This window comes from Pollicipes pollicipes, unplaced genomic scaffold, assembly GCF_011947565.3.
Source record: "Pollicipes pollicipes isolate AB1234 unplaced genomic scaffold, Ppol_2.1 Scaffold_6138;HRSCAF=7277_pilon_pilon_pilon, whole genome shotgun sequence".
In the NCBI taxonomy this organism is placed as follows: Eukaryota; Metazoa; Arthropoda; class Thecostraca; order Pollicipedomorpha; family Pollicipedidae; genus Pollicipes; species Pollicipes pollicipes.
In genome coordinates this window covers 20,143,162-20,159,198 of record NW_023596818.1, presented here as the reverse complement: position 1 = coordinate 20,159,198, position 16,037 = coordinate 20,143,162, and the positions used below count along the sequence as shown (strand labels likewise).

At 56.7% G+C, this 16,037-nt stretch overlaps 1 protein-coding gene across 2 annotated transcripts in view; it reads right to left on the bottom strand.

The window, feature by feature from the left end:
* Positions 1-16,037, bottom strand: part of LOC119105747 (laminin subunit alpha-2) — a gene marked incomplete at its 3' end in the record, with an annotated part of 71,143 nt that overhangs the window by 43,348 nt on the left and 11,758 nt on the right. For both annotated transcript variants that reach the window (XM_037229236.1, XM_037229237.1), the window contains 11 exon segments: positions 207-343; positions 543-647; positions 1,058-1,315; positions 1,752-1,892; positions 2,761-2,916; positions 3,574-3,735; positions 4,085-4,318; positions 4,521-4,781; positions 5,541-5,783; positions 6,441-6,635; positions 8,344-8,432. In XM_037229236.1, coding sequence (XP_037085131.1) covers positions 207-343; positions 543-647; positions 1,058-1,315; positions 1,752-1,892; positions 2,761-2,916; positions 3,574-3,735; positions 4,085-4,318; positions 4,521-4,781; positions 5,541-5,783; positions 6,441-6,635; positions 8,344-8,432 — 1,981 coding nt within the window.

Here is a 16,037-nt window from a genome sequence, read left to right as displayed (position 1 = left end):
CGATCTGGTCATGCAGCCTCACCCGCCCTCGATCTGGCCGCTCATCCTCACATTCACCCGTCCTTGATCTGGTTACTAACCCGCTCTCGATCTGGACACTCACCCGCCCTCGATCTGGTCACTCACCCGCCTTTGGTCTGGTCATTCACCCCCACACTCATCCGTCCTCGATCGGTCACTCACTCGGCCTTGATCTGGTCACTCACCCGCCCTCGATCTGGTCGCTGTGGTACTTGGCGCGCACCAGCAGGCGGTCCATGCTGCCCAGCACGCGCATCAGCTGCCGCCGGGTCACCGGACCTCGCACGTACTTCTCTCGCTTCTTGCGCACTATGTCATTCACCTGGCCGTCGCCGCAGTGTGTCAGGGAGATAAGGTGTCAACATACGACTCACTTGTCAAACAAATGACATAGGCAGGAGACTGCTAAATCGTGGGTTTTGGCCAGACTAGGTTTGTAGCAGCTTGTTTCATGCGTTGGTGGAAAGATGCATGCGCACTATGCTTGTGATCGTATTGAGACCGGTGGAGAGCTGGCATACCTTGGTGGACATGCGGTACCAGCTCCTCTCGTTCAGCGGTGCGCTAATGCTGGCGCTGCCTCCGTGGTACATGTTGTGGCCGTAGCCGAGGCGTAAGCCGGCCCCCTGTGGAGATGACGGTGTCGGACGCCGAGCACGTCCGAACAGCGGCATCGAGCGCCATGGGCCGCCGATACGGTCCGCCGTAACAGACGGACAGCGCACGCACAGATGACGACATAGACACACGTGCTCCCGTGACGACCCTGCTCACGTGAATACGAGTACCTCAGGGGAGCACGGAAAGTGGGAGGAGACGGCCAGGTGCTTACAAAACTATGGAACAAAATCAGCATCTAGACCTTGTAAACAATGCGGCACAAAACGTAAAAGCATCGTTCTTGTCATACCACTAAACACCCGCTATTACATGACTTCGCCAGTCTTAGCGGGACGTCTCTGCCGATTTGCTTCAAGAGAACATCAGCGCAACGACGCACTTTGAGAGCACTTTTGGCCAGAACGCGTGTCCGTACCTCCAGAATGATATCGGGCCCCTTCACAGGCCGGCCGGCTGTGTCACCTCGCCGCACCACCCAGGACGTCTCGAACTGCATCGTCTGGCCGTAGCTGTAGACGCGCAGACCGAGCAGTTCCTGCGGCGCCTGCCAGTAGTAGCCGCTGAGGTCCGACATCTCGTCGTTGGCCACCAGCTGGGTGGTGCCGTCCAGGTACGGCTGTACCTCCATCGAGCCGTCTAGTGACGTCACTGTCCACGGCACGATCGTCGTCACCTGGCAACAACGACGCAGTGAGTGTGACATCATTGCGTGCTCGGTTTCCTGCAATGTCGACGTTCCCAGAGGAAGCAACCTCACCTGGCCACACGTATTTGAAGGTTACTACCAAATCACAATGTCACAAACGCCAGATTCGCAGAGGCAGAAATCATGGCATGCAATCAAAGCAGAGGCAGAAATCATGGCATGCAATCAAAGCGAGGCAGAAATCATGGCATGCAATCAAAGCAGAGGCAGAAATCATGGCATGTAATCAAAGCAGAGGCAGAAATCATGGCGTGCAATCAAAGCACACCTGACGTGGCGTTGTGTGGGACAGGGGCAACAGTTTAGTCGTTCATTTACCAAAATGTATTAACTGCAGCGAGATCAGGACATTCCACATTGGCCTGTACACATCACTGCCGGCAGGTGGCAGCGGTGAGCGTACGTTCTCGACGCCGAGGAAGGAGCTGGTGCAGATGCTGGTGAGGCCGAAGCAGAAGCACTCGGTACAGCCGTCCGGGTTGTCCGCCTGCAGGTTATAATAGCCCGGCTTGCAGCTGTCGCAGCGCTGGCCGCGCACGTGAGGCTGTGGAGGGGCCAGTCAGGTCAGGACAGGTGGAGCCCTCGTGTGCAGCTGGGCCACAGCCAGGCACGTCGGCGCTCACGTATCGTGAGGAGCTGTGCCACAGCAGGTGATGAGCTCGCGGCGGTGAACTCATAGCAAGACACCCACGAGCTGGCCGAAGGCGTCGGCGCATGAGCTTTGTGCGTGAAACCGTGACGCATCGAGGGACGAGCGATTTGGAGTATGCGCATGGGAAATGAAGCGAGAAACTTGACCAGTGGATCACTCTGAACCACTCTGCAGAACCACTGCGTGATTCGCTAGGACGTCATGGTCATCGTCGAGAGCGAACGGATTAAGGTGCATTTGTAAGGATATGATGACGCAGGCGTGATGACGCAGCATCGCGCCGCGGCAGGTGCTGAGTCTGAGATATTGATGACGTCACGGTGCGTCAGGGACGGGCACGGTGCCTACCTCAGAATGGACAGCTCGGATCCAGTGACACATGTGCTATGCGTTTATAAATGGTGAAGTGTGGGTTTCAATGAAGAGAACACCGCTTGCTGGAGCTGTGGGGTTCACAAATGAGACTGCTTTACTGACTTAGTTGAGTTGTGATTTTTTCAAAGCTTTCTGTAAAAGTCGGCTTGTGTGCCGCGATCATAAGAGCACTGCTTGACGATCGGCAACAAAGAGGAGATCGCCTCCACACAGGTAAGCCTCGCGTGCCAGTGCCAGCCCCATGACCGGAAGTCTTAGGCACAACGCCGAGGATCACACCACTAAGCTCAGCTTGCTAGACACGGGGCATAGGTCTCATCGTACTGTTGACGACGAATGACCGAGGCGACATCTGTGACCGACTACTGCTGAAGCGGGTGCCCACCTTGCAGAGGCAGTTCTGGCCCTCACACTCAGCGTCCAGAGTGCCGGCCTCGTCGCACGGGCACGGCTCACACTCGGGGTAGTTCTGGTAGCCGCGCGCGCACCGGTCGCACCGCTCGCCGGCAAACCCCTCTTTGCAGATGCAGGCCCCTGGAACCTGTGAAGAGGAGGCAAACTTGTCACGTGCGCTGGTCAGCTAGGTGGGGGGGGGGGGGGGGGAGGATCTCGGGAAGGTGCGGACGGGTGAGTTTGCCTGTATTTCTGACCCTAAAACAACAACAACAAGAAAACTGTGTTGGCTATCATCACCAGAAACTGATGTTACTGGTCTAATGTTAACAAATGACTAATTTTACTGAGAATTTGATGGCACAGACCTGTCCGTCCGTGAGCTGGCTGTACACTGACCTGTCCGTCCGTGAGCCGGCTGTACACTGACCTGTCCGTCCGTGAGCCGGCTGTACACTGACCTGTCCGTCCGTGAGCCGGCTGTACACTGACCTGTCCGTCCGTGAGCCGGCTGTACACTGACCTGTCCCGTCTGTGATCAGGCTGTACACTGACCTGTCCGTCCGTGAGCCGGCTGTACACTGACCTGTCCGTCCGTGAGCCGGCTGTACACTGACCTGTCCCGTCTGTGATCAGGCTGTACACTGACCTGTCCGTCCGTGAGCCGGCTGTACACTGACCTGTCCGTCCGTGAGCCGGCTGTACACTGACATGTCCGTCCGTGAGCCGGCTGTACACTGACCTGTCCGTCCGTGGGCCGGCTGTACACTGACCTGTCCCGTCTGTGATCAGGCTGTACACTGACCTGTCCGTCCGTGAGCCGGCTGTCGTCCTGCACGCAGAGGCCGGTGGCGCCTGGAGCGGTGCACTGGCAGCGCCGGCACGGCTGAGGGTCGTCGGGCCGCAGCCCGGCCGGACGGAAGTACCCCGCCAGGCATGACTCGCAGTTGATGCCGGCCGTGAAATGCTACCGACAAAGTGCTGCTAGGTCAAGACAAGGCAAGAAAACTCACCATGGTTAACTCATTCACATGTCACAATTGGAAATTAAATAAAAAATTACATCGGGAAGCGAATTCTTCAAGTGCATAATAACTTGTCAAACATTTGAAAAAGGTTCAATAGCGTCTGCCCCCAAAACGAAAACAAAAATATGAGCAAAAAGGTCGATTAACATAGACTAGAGTGGTAAAATTCCGCCGATCTTGCATTAAACGGACGGCCACACATTATACCCATTTCGCGGTAGCGAAGACGAGCATTTCGAAGTGTTTCCCGTCTAATGCAGCGCCGTGCTGCCCCCCGTCGTCGGTCACCTGACAGTTAAGACAGACTCCGCCGCCCTCGTGGTGGCCGGCGATGTTGACGCTCTTCTTCCCTCTGGCCACGTCGTCGTCGAAGTAGCACTCGTCGGCATGGCCGTAGCACTGGCATGGTTCGCACGTCCCAGGGAACGCGCTGCCCGGCGACCAGGGCCGCTGGTTGTACAGAGGGCAGCACTCGTCGCAGGTGGCGCCACACGTATTGTGGGTGCACAAGCACTGACGCGTCTGCGGATGGTGAGGGCGAAGAAAGACAGGTTAGAGTCTTGGAGCGTTCCCTAGTTCTTGACCTTAAACAAATACTCTGAACTATAGGACCTTTGTGAGCCAAACGTGGCCACGCAATCCAATGGTAATAAAGTTCGAAGGAACTACAATGCCGAGAAACAGCACTTCCCTCTCCGGCGGGCACCCAGGGACATGCACTCACCCCGTCCTCCTGCTGCAGGGGACACTCCTCGGCGTGCCCGTGGCACGCGCAGCGTCCTCCGATGGTTACGTCCCGGAGCGAGTAGAAGTAGGAGCGGAGCACGTCCGGCTCGGCGTAGCCGCCGGAGAACGCCAGCAGGTGCGAGTTGAGCGAGAGTACGGCCTGCAGCCGCAGCCGGACGTAGCGGGCGCGCACGAACTCCAGCAGTTCGGCGGACGGGCTCTCCGAGGTCGGCCGACCTGTGATCAGCGGCACGTAGATCTGGAGCAGGGCGAGGCCGGTCAGACGAGCCAGGCGCACCGCCTGACGGCGGCGCACTTCAGGGAGCCACGCAGGCCGAAACCGGATTTGTTCAGGTACAAGATGAGGTTTGGTGGACAACACGTGATCTAAAACGGATAAAGCCACGGAGTAAGACAGCCCAGATATTGTTCTTCTATGATGTGGAATACTTTTCTAAAGCATACATTCCGCCTCCCGTATTGTTTCAGCACATGCGGTTGATGATCTCCACTAGACGGCGGAAGTTTGCTTACGCAGCAAATAAGGTTGGGGCTGGCGAAAGCGTTGCTATCCTTTTACCTGACAGAGTGGTCGTGTCTTCACATATAGCTTGTATCTTGTCACAGCGCTTTAAGTCTCTTTCCCGGCTAAAGGTTACGCACGGCAAAAACTTTGACTATTCACACAAGGTTGGCAAATTACATCACAAATTAACGTTATACAAATTACACCACAAGGCAGCGTTGGCATAAGTCACCGCAAGTTAACGACATACGCATACGCCATATTACATGTGTTTCAACCACTTTAAGGTGAGTCAAGCCAAGGCGCTTTCAATAAAATCAGCCTAGTCTTTGCTCAGATTGCTGTCACCTGCCAGGACAGATAGTTGAAGCACAGCATCAAGATGTCTGTAACGCGGCAAAGGGTGCATAAGCAGATCGCCTGCAGCCCCGGGGGCAGGAACTCCGTAATCACGGTCATCCAATGCTCGAGATGCTCGCCGACCAGCCCCACCTCTGCCTGGGAGAGCGGGTTCAACTTGGAGAAGTAGCTGGTGCAGATGACGTCCGAGGCCGAGCGGTACTTGGGCTTGCCGGAGGTGGGCTTCATGCCGAAGTGGTCGCGGCAGCCGGAGTCGCTGCCGGCGAAGAACTGCCACGGCTCGTAGATGTCGCCCTTGAGCGAGCGCTCCAGCACCCACGTGCCCGGCGCCGGGGAGCCGGCCGTCTTCAGGATCACGTACGCCACCTCGTACTCCTGAGCAGCACGGGACAAGGAGGACGATCTCAGATAAAGGTGCACTCCGTGAAGTCCTTGACAGCGCATGCCAGGCTGAGGAGATTCTTGGTGGAGATACTGCTTACCCCCCCCCCCCCCCCCCCACATTAATCCCTCATCATGACAAGTGTAGAAGTGCGTGAGCGTGGTCGCAAGTGGCGTCTTGATCTTGATGATGTGCATTAAAAGCAGCGTGCCACTGTCCGGGCTATCGCACGCGCCTTTGAGCTTGTTTTCCCAATGACGGAACCAAGGCGATGGTCTCAAAATAGCTTTGGCGGCGCTGTTTGTAGCAGTGCTGAGCATGTTCCTCTGCGGTGTGGGCATGACCGCCAGTGGTTCGGCCGCATCGAGCAGTTTGCGGTTGGTTTGAACAATACATCACACGTGGTGACATCAGACGGTGACTTCATGGATGACAAACCAGCCAGCCTGAGTCAGGCCACTGCGTGTGATCTGGTTCCGCTCTGCTCCAGGACATTGAGCTTAGATGTGTGGGCTTCAGAACGTGCGGCGGGTTCTATAAGATGCCGGAGCCCTCGGCCTGCTGATATCTTGCAATAAGTGTAGGAGCCCTTCATAAGAAAGACTTTCTACGCTTACAGATTCCTGCGAGGCGTAAGCGAGAAGCCTCACCTGTTTCAGATCGATCTCGATGGTGATCCACTGGTACTGCATGCCCTGCTCCAGTGTCGGGCCCTGCCACCAGGCGTCAGTGCCGTCGATGATGTTTTCGATGGGGTGGCGTCGGCCGGCATCGCTGCTGAATGCGTCGCAGATCTGGCAGTCGTCGTCAGTCATGTAGACGATGCTGGAAAGCTCGCAGAACGTCTGGTGGGAGAATCGCAGTGGTGAGAGAACACGATGGTAAGCGCTGTTCGTCTGGCTCTCACGTCAACAGCACATTCATCAAAAATGCCGTATACTGTCTTGTCCTGTCCGTGCCCTGCGCTGCCCTGCCCTGCCCTGCCCTGCCCGTATCCTGGCAGTTCTACTGAGGCTGATTGAGTCCTCTGTGTCACACGGACGGTCTGACTATGACCAGCGATCGCGACACCCGGCGGGTATCGCAAAGGTCACGATCAGCGGCCGCACACCCGCAGTCGACCGCCTATCAGATCCGCCGGGCGGCCAGGACAAGCGGCGCAGCGTGTGCAGACATGCAACGGGCGGCCGCAGGAGGAACTGCAGACGTAGTCGGGATGTATGAATCGGAGCAAGATCCTCGTTGTAGCACGTACATCAGGAAAGAAGCCGCGGGGTTGACTACCAGGGAATGTAGCGGGCCGTCCGCAAGCGAGCGCGCTAGATCCCTCGATAATTGCCGTCAACGTACCGCGGAATACGCTGAGAATATGGCAAATGCGCTCCTGATCTCCAAGCCCTTCTGACACCTCGGTTTCCAAACTGACATCCTGCCACACATTCGTTCCACGGAACATCGATCACTTCCCTACGCGCCACTGACGGTGGCAGTTTCCACTACAGTGTGTAGGCGTGCCGACGATGAAGCGCAAACATTATCACAATGTGCACTTGGCATAAGGTTTCCTCCAGACGTACTCATGAAACGCATCACGCATAGGCCAGGACATACACAAGACAGTAACATATGCTCACACAAACCCGATCCAGAGGGCTCACACCAGAGCTCATCCCCCAGCTCACACCCGAGCTCACAACCCGAGCTCACAACCGGGCTCACATGTGCGTTCATACCCGCGCTCACACCCGCGCTCACACCCGGACTTACACCCGAGCTCGCACCAGAGCTCCCGAGCTCATAACCCGAGCCCACACCCGAGCTCACACGTGCGTTCACGCCCGCACTCACACCCGAGCTCACACCAGAGTGTGTTCCAGGAGCCATGCTCCTGTGACAGGGCCGACATAAGGCGTCAGAGACAGCTGCCCGTCGCCTGAGGCCGCGCCTGTCGCCGGGACAGATGTCGGCGCGGGGCGCTACCGTCCTATCTGTGGCGGCATCTCCCGGACCACCACGCGCCGGGCCTCGTCGGAGCGGCGGCGGCGTCTCTGGCGCCGGCGCTCGGAGCGCCCGTCAGCCTTGCACAGAGCTGCTTTACAGCGTGTCGGCGTGTCCGACACGGGTGTATCGTGTGCACCGTCATCTGCAGAGCATCTCCGGCCACGCACCGACTAGCTCCCGAGCCTGGAGTTAAGCCGGCGAGCACCGGAGCACCGTGCACACTATACACTCGCTTTGCGTGTAATACTCCGGAACGCCTTGAAAATGGCACGGAAGACGCATCCAAATACGTGGACGCTGCGGCTCCGATGTCATTCACAGAAGGCGTTTTAGGAACAGCTATTTGCCACCAGGTATATGTCTGAAGCGACCAGTACGTCTGCGTAGAGGCAGTCGGGACGGCACATATTGTGGCCAGCTAAAGCAGTCTGCTGTGCAACGCCCGCCGCCTGCCGGGCTCCACTTCCTCGCCTGGATGTTTCCACACACAACACTCGGTCATCTCGGCGGATGCCGGGGAGGGTGAGGGGAAGGGGGGGGGGGCTGACTCACCTCGCTGGCCTCTGTTCCGCAAGTGGCGTTCACACTGACGTCACTTCCCGGAGCAAGGTTGAAGATGTTCGGATACAGGGCCTCCGAGCCTGCGGCCAACATGCGAAACATGTAAACATGGTGTGTGCCGATGTTAAGAACTTGCATTTCAGCTCCTGTTGTTCAGCAATGGTGCCAACAAAAGGAGTTTACAAAAGCTGCATGAGTGCACGGTGCACGAGGCACCCGCTGCTCATTTGTAGCGCTCGACGGGGCGCCGGACACAGTGGCGGGCGGGAGTCACTCTTCGCGGTCAGCTGCGCGTGCGCGCCGTCACAACATGCGCTGGCGAAAAAGATCCCTTTAAGAGATCGGTTAAGATCAATTAATAGATAACATAAGAGGTAACAGATCGAATTTTTCACGTTTCAGGTTGCAGCCAAAACACAGATGTTCTTTTAGAGTCCCTGGTCTCAATGGCTGCCGTATGAAACGGGTTTATCAAGTGCGCTAGTCTACTGCGGATGCAGGCATGACAACGTACACAGCATAATGATCCAGTGACTCGTGGACGGTGCGCAATAAGACACAGATCATTAGAGAAATGACCGCCCGATCAGTTTAGTCCCGGATCAGTTTGTGGGCATTAAGACGACTCAACAATTATGAACTTCACGAAATGCATGGGATCGCTCGACACATCTTATCTGCCGTCTGGCATCGATTCAGGAAACTCCCACTAATGAGACCCTGACAGACGTGTTTTCTTTGCATGCCATGAATTGGCACTAATTGCAAGCGGCCCAAGTCAAGTCAAGCTGCCCCTCACCGCTGACGACACAGCTTCAGCATGAAGCCCTCCTGCCCGCTTCTGAGGCTTGCTCGCTCTCAAAACCAACACGAGCGCCGCAATCATTCATCGAAGGCATCAACGTCAAAACGGCCGGTCATACTGCCGAGGCCCAATTAATTAGCAACCATGTTTCGTGTAATTTCAGTCATATTTTAATGGATTGATGATTTATGAGCTGTCGGTTGTCTTGCAGCTGAATAAATCACTAGCAGTGTGAACTATTTAATTTGGGCCCCGCGCTTGGTCTGCACTCCGCCGATGCCAGGCGGGATCGCTCACTGCTCTAGCCGTTCTAAAGGCATTTTTAAAAGCTACCTAATGGTGCAATCAACGCATTGTTGGTTTATTAACAAGGCTGATATCACCGAAGCACCGACTCCCATTACAAATATATCACCCGGACAAGATTTAGAGCGTATCGGCAGAAGCCCTGTTGGATCGAAGTCGCGAAGGCGTGCGTGCCAAGGATAGAGTCGGATTTTGCTTAACTCCTCTACCAAGGGCAAGTCTACACACGTCAGCAATGTTTACACACGTCAGCAATGGCCGGCGTCGGCCCCACAGGAGACCCAGAATCCAGAAATCATGTATGTTGCGAAGCAGAACATCAGTGGAAGCCCTTGCCCCCCCCACCAACGGGTATTTAACTTCAGTGAACGGCCGCGCTAACGTTTGGACCACGCGAGATCAGGTAGTACGCTTAAGTCCAGTGAAGACGAATTTTCAAATCGGTGCGATCAGTCAAGGCACCCAGGCTCCTCGCCTGGAGCTCGGAATGGTCAATGGAGTGAAGTGAAGCAGGATTCAGAGCTCAGTTGGGTCCGAAGAACTAACCCGGAACGATAGTTCAAGAACGATTGCTTGAAACTGTGGTTATATTGGGAAACAGGCATCAGGGAATATTCATGCTCAAGACTGTTTTGGAATTACAATCCATCAATAGACTTCAAACGACGTTACTTAAATCGATCATGGGGAAATCAAGCGGTTGTGAAGTTCAAGGCAGTTCATACAGAGATCAGCGTCAGGCAGTGGGTGGGGGAGAGGGTAGGGCTTGGGGACACACAGGCGCCTTATGGCCGTAACCCATTCGTTAATTGGTATGATTATGTATCATATATCATGCATTGTACATTATGCAGGTTTATTTAGTTTATCGGATACGTCTGATTAATAAGAGACCAAGGACCCACAAAAAGTTCCGACCCGAGACGAGAATCAGGGTCCCCTGACATGACCTCACCAGGCATCCCTGTCACAATGTGCCCGGTGCGGTGATCACCACGGTAAAGGGCAGATAAGCATCACTCCAATTCAGACAGAGCACATCTGAGAAGAAACTAAACAACCTTTAGCGCTTCTGTCTCTTGGAACCTGCAAGAGCTTTCTGTCATTGCGTCGTTTCCTTTGCGACTCCAGTAGCCTTAAAGTTTCAGACAGCCTTGCAGACGGATAAGAAGTACACGTGTTTAAAGCGTCCCGTTTAGCATCGCGGGGCTATTGGTCCATTCACGCAGGCGCTGTTTTCAGCGTTGGATACGCATGCATAGCCACAGGCTATAAACTGTGCATCTGCCTACGTCAAAAACTTTTGCTGAATACGTCATACTTTTTGACCGGTGTCGCCGCTATGAACAGGATTGGCTCTCATCTCTCATATCACGTCTGGTCACGCCGGGCAGTCCTTCAAAACACAGGGGCCCGATGAATTTTAGCTGCATGTTCCAATACTTGGCAAGCGATACCTGGCACAAATATAAGCACATCTGTTATATTTGTGGACGATAAGCAGCGACTTATTGTAAACGAGCTTTCTTGTATGCCAGACTATTCCACATAATTTAAGCCGGCATTAAGGCCTTAGGTACGAATCACATCGCGACAAAATTGTTTCATATGCGACTCTTTCGGTTCTCAGTTTGAGCAACTTAAGGTACGCATTGCACGTTTTTATGCATTGGTTTTTCTCATGACACCACCTCCTCTGTCGTGCGTTATAACGCACTGAAAAAGTATATGTGAACAAAAGAGCCGCCTTTACATGCTCCCAAAAATAGCCAAACGCCCACAAACGGCTGGGACACCCTCACGAGGACTAGGGAGGTCGGGCCCCCAGAAAACATGATCCACAACGGCAATTAACGACCGAAACAGTTCATAGGACGACACGAGAGTCCGCCCGGGTGGCCAAGACCTGCGACCGTGGCCTCGGAGAGTCGGGGCCGGATAGGCATGCGCACGGCTGTCGAGGTCGTGCTCGGCCGGAGCACAGTCCGAATAACCAGCGGCCGCCATGCCCGGCCACGGCCCCGCTGTCGGCGCCGCTCCGCCGCGTCAGGTCGCCGGATAAACAGGGCACGTGCCGGGCCGGAGCGTGGCGGTCAGCTGGAGCGGGCCGGCGGCGACTCAGTCACGGGCAGGTCACAGCGGAGGGCGCGGGGATAAACAGGGCACGTGACGGGCCGGAGCGTGCCGGTCAGCTGGAGCGGCCGGCGGCGACTCAGTCACGGGCAGGTCACAGCAGGGGGCGCGGGGATAAACAGGGCACGTGACGGGCCGGAGCGTGCCGGTCAGCTGGAGCGGCCGGCGGCGACTCAATCACGGGCAGGTCACAGAAGAGGGCGAGGCGACAGTTAACGGCCATTGGTGACGGTTTGGTGCAAAGGCCGGCTTTCGGAAGCATCTCCAGGACAGCTAGATGCACGGGAATGGAACGAATCATAGTTTGGGTTAAAAAATTGCAAAACCAGTCCTCTAAACTTCAAGCCCTCAAAGCTCTTAGGGGCGAATATGTAACGATTTGACACTCCGCGAAGCATTGCTAGCATTGCGAGCATTGCTCTTTGTGCATCAGATATGCCAATGCGCCTTGTGTCCCAAAGGTGCCGAGTGGTCAAATCATTAACGTCATCATTGCTTATCACCTTTCCTAGGACCATTTAAGCCAAAGTGGCATCAGGTCAGGCGTAGAAATCTCGCCAAATCAGTCCGCAAACACGCTATGTTTGGAACTTTCATGACTGAAGCGCAAGCGATGGTGTAAGGACCGCCCAAAACTGATTTCACAAAAGGGGCACGCTTCAAAACCACCAATAGTGGGCAGTAAGATCTTGACGACAACCCAATATCATCGCCAGACATCGATATCTTATGTTTACTATTTTCCAAGATCAAGGTTATGACAGGTCACGGAGGGACCTCAGTGACCTCACATTTCCTGAAAGCTAATGGGGGCATACTTCGACTTGTAACAGCTTTTTTCTACGGACATGCAGGTCATGGAGTCACATCAGATGACCTCACATTTCCTGAAAGCTAAGGAGGTACACTTGGACTTGTAACAGCTTTATTCTGCGGACAGGCGCAAAAGCCGTGTACAGAAGACGAAAATGTGGTTTGACCTTGTTTCACATGACATGGCTGGTCAGCATAAAGAAATCTTGCAAAATGACGTTACCATAGTCGCGGATTACGTGCAAGGCCAATCGTTCCGTCTTTGTATTTTCGCGGTAGTAGTTGGGTGCACAACCAGCGGCGGTCGCACCAACCAACCCGCTGTGGCATCGGAGTTGGCGAAATGCCGAGTCTCGGCGAGCATTAAGAGAGACCTCTGAGGTCTCTGACGCAAGAAACTGGTATTGGCAGCGTGCATGTTTTAAAACACCGCCGGCGGTCGGCGCTAGTCTCTACTACCTACCGCCTTCCGCCTCCACCGCTAGTCCCCCCCCCCCCCTCCCCCGCCTCCCGCCTCCACCGCCAGCCCCTCCCCCCCCCCGCGCTTCCGACCTCTGGGGCCCGGCTCGCTCGCGACAGACTCAGCACCCCCCTGCTGGCTCGGCCGTCGGTGAGCGATCCGGGTCGGCCGCGGCCGTGGCCGGCGCTGCAGCCGGTCGCGTGAGTAACCCGCGGCCGGCGGCCGCTGGAGCGGCGGCGGCCTAACCGCCCAGGACAGGTACAGGAGCGTGTCACACGTGCGCGGCTCAGACCGCGGCCGGGCGTCCGCCAGCTGCCGGGGGAGGGTCGGCCGCCGACGCGTCGCCGGAAGCGCGGCTCCGTCTGAGGATACGCTGGTCGGCCGCCGACCTCGCCCGGTACGCATACCACATCGGCGTGAAAGGTCTGCGGCATACGGCCCGCGACAGCACGGGCCGCCTCTCACGGTCGCCAGCGGTCAAACGCAGGCGACCATCAGCTGGATGGTCCGGAATCAAATGACAGAAGAGCCGAGTGGGCTCTTCCTATTTACCTGATCCAAGGGATATATCCATAGTGCATCGACAAAGCCGATGGAGCTCCTATCCCTTTGGTGTGCTTTGGCCCTGCAATTACCGCCTCGGTTCCGTCGACTTTGGAAGGAAAACGTCATAAGGCACCAAAAGGCACTTGAACATCAAAACCTCAACGCTCACATGAGGGACATTTAGTCTTTGGCCTCGATGGCTTTTAAGAGAATTCACTCATGTATCGATGTAAAAGGGATGGTCGGCGTCCCTGGGCATTGCCTTTTTTGGTGCCGTGTGAGTTCAGGTGGATATCTGACTCAGAGGTCAAACGGCCCAAGCACAAACACGTCTTCATGCCAAACGAACGAGATGAGTGGCTTTTACCTTACCATCAAACAATTTTTGTTCAGGTCACCCTGATGGCATGTCTCACCGATAAATGCATTGGTGACGCTTCCATCCAGGGGCGTATGCAGGAATTCACAAGGGGGGAGAGACACATCTCACAGATATTCACCGACAACTCAGTTTGGCACACCGCGAGCGCGCGATTCCTTTAAATGATATAAAACAATACCGTATGCACTCAATCTATGGAATTTTACCTCGAGATTATAACTGCTAGCTCTTAAAAAGAGCTAGCATTTATAATCCACATGCTAATGCATGCCTTGACTTCACAAGGGGAGTCCGTGCCCCCCGGGGGTTGCTACCTAAAGGCACAGCAGCGCCATCCGACCTCGCGACCCCCGCATCACTGACTGCGCTATGACAGGCCTGGCCATCAGGCCACCTCGACTCACGTGATAGACGATACGCTTGCTCCACTGTGATGTCGAGCTTTCCTCCGATATGATGAAAAGGCGTAAGCTGACGATAAGCCAATTTTAGATGGACTTCCCATCCAAATCTGCTGCAGCCATGCCACATGAATCTGGATACGGTTTTAGTGGCATTTTCCAGCAATAGGCTGCGGTCGGCTTTTTGACTGCACATATGGTCGGCGAGATTGTCACCGGCCGACTGTCCGAACCCGGGTCGGACGCCTTGCATTCCTCGCCACTGTCGCGCCCTTGTTGTTTACGGTCCAGAGCGGCGTTGTCCGCCTGTCTGTCGCCTGGACTCACCGCCAGTAACGGCGAACTGACGTCCGATCGCGCTCGTCCGTTGTTATTGCTATCCATTACCGGCGGCAAAAACCGGCCCCGGCTGCTGTCGGCCCGGGGCCGGGGCCGGGGCCGGGGCCTGCGCGTGGCGCTCCGAGTGTACCCTGGCCGGGCCGGGTCGGGGTCGGACCGGCCGGGTCTCGGTCCACCTGCGTACCGTTCGGGCGGCTCCAGCCCACCCAACCCTCACCAGGAATGCCTGGAATGGCGGGCGCCGGGAGTCCAACTGTGCGGTCCGACCGGAGCCGCCCGCTCGTCAGATCGCACCGCTGATGGCCGGCGGGGCTCCTGGAACACAGTCCAGAGCGTGGCCGGGGCGCGACCGCAACCGCGCCGGCAAGCCAAACAGCTCGGACAATGCCGCGTGCTGCCCGCGCAGCTCCGAACCGACAGAATCCGATCCCATCTCCGATCAGGCGGTCCCGCGTCTCAGCCCTCTCCCCCAGGCCGGGCGCGGGCGGGAGGAGGAGCGGCACCCAGCGGTGCCGGTCCGCGCCGCAGCTGAGCGGGCGCCGGCGGCCTCGGCGGCGGCCCGCCGGCGGGCCTCGGCGCGGGCGGCAGGAGAAGCAGCGCCGGCGGGCCCCGGTATGGGTGCGGCGAGTGACGAGCGGCGGCGAGGAGCCGCGGAGCGCGGGCAGGTCACGCCGCCGCCGCCGCCGCCGCCGCCGCCGGGTTCGGGGACCGGCCGTGCACGCGGCGCCACACGCGCGCCAGTGTGGATTACGGGCCGTGCACGATGCCCTGCACCGGGTGACGGCGCGCCGGCCGGCGGCCGCCGCTGCCCGGCACAGGCTGTAAATGACCTGGGAGGCGACGGCGGCAGCGGCAGTGCGGCACGGCTGGGGTTGCAGCCGGCCGCGACAAAGGTCACCGCCGATGGCGCCGGACTGGCGACGGGAACTGGTGCTCACGGCGATCAGGGCAAGGGACGGTGCGAGAGGCGAGGGATGACGCTTCGGGATCTCGTGACCTGGCCTATTCGTCTCAAGCTACGCTTAATGGGGAGGGGCTTTAAACCAGACACAGGTTTTACAGTAAACTTAATGTGGCCGCTTTCCAATTGGATTTTAATATGATCGGATCCATGTTACGGGTTTAAGTTGGTACGGTTGATGACGACACAGCCTGGTGTCAAGTTCAGAGGACCATCTTGTGGTTTAATTTCCATGAATGAAACGAGGCCAAAGCTTGCCCATCGCATCAAAGTCTTGTTGTGTGTGCTTTCCACTGTAAACGCACATATACATGTATGCGATTACAAGCCAGGCGCGATCCGGGACGAATTCCGCCGTTCTTCAGCACTGCAAAGCCCTTCGAACTTTTCAGCGCGCCACAGGACAGCTGATGCCGTCACCGTCCTGCGGTGCGGCCTTGCTCCAGTCAACAAATGCACTGTCACGAACACGGGCGCGACATTCCATTCGCTAGGCCAAGCGCAGCGACGGCTGAACAACGAGCCGTGTCTGGACGTTA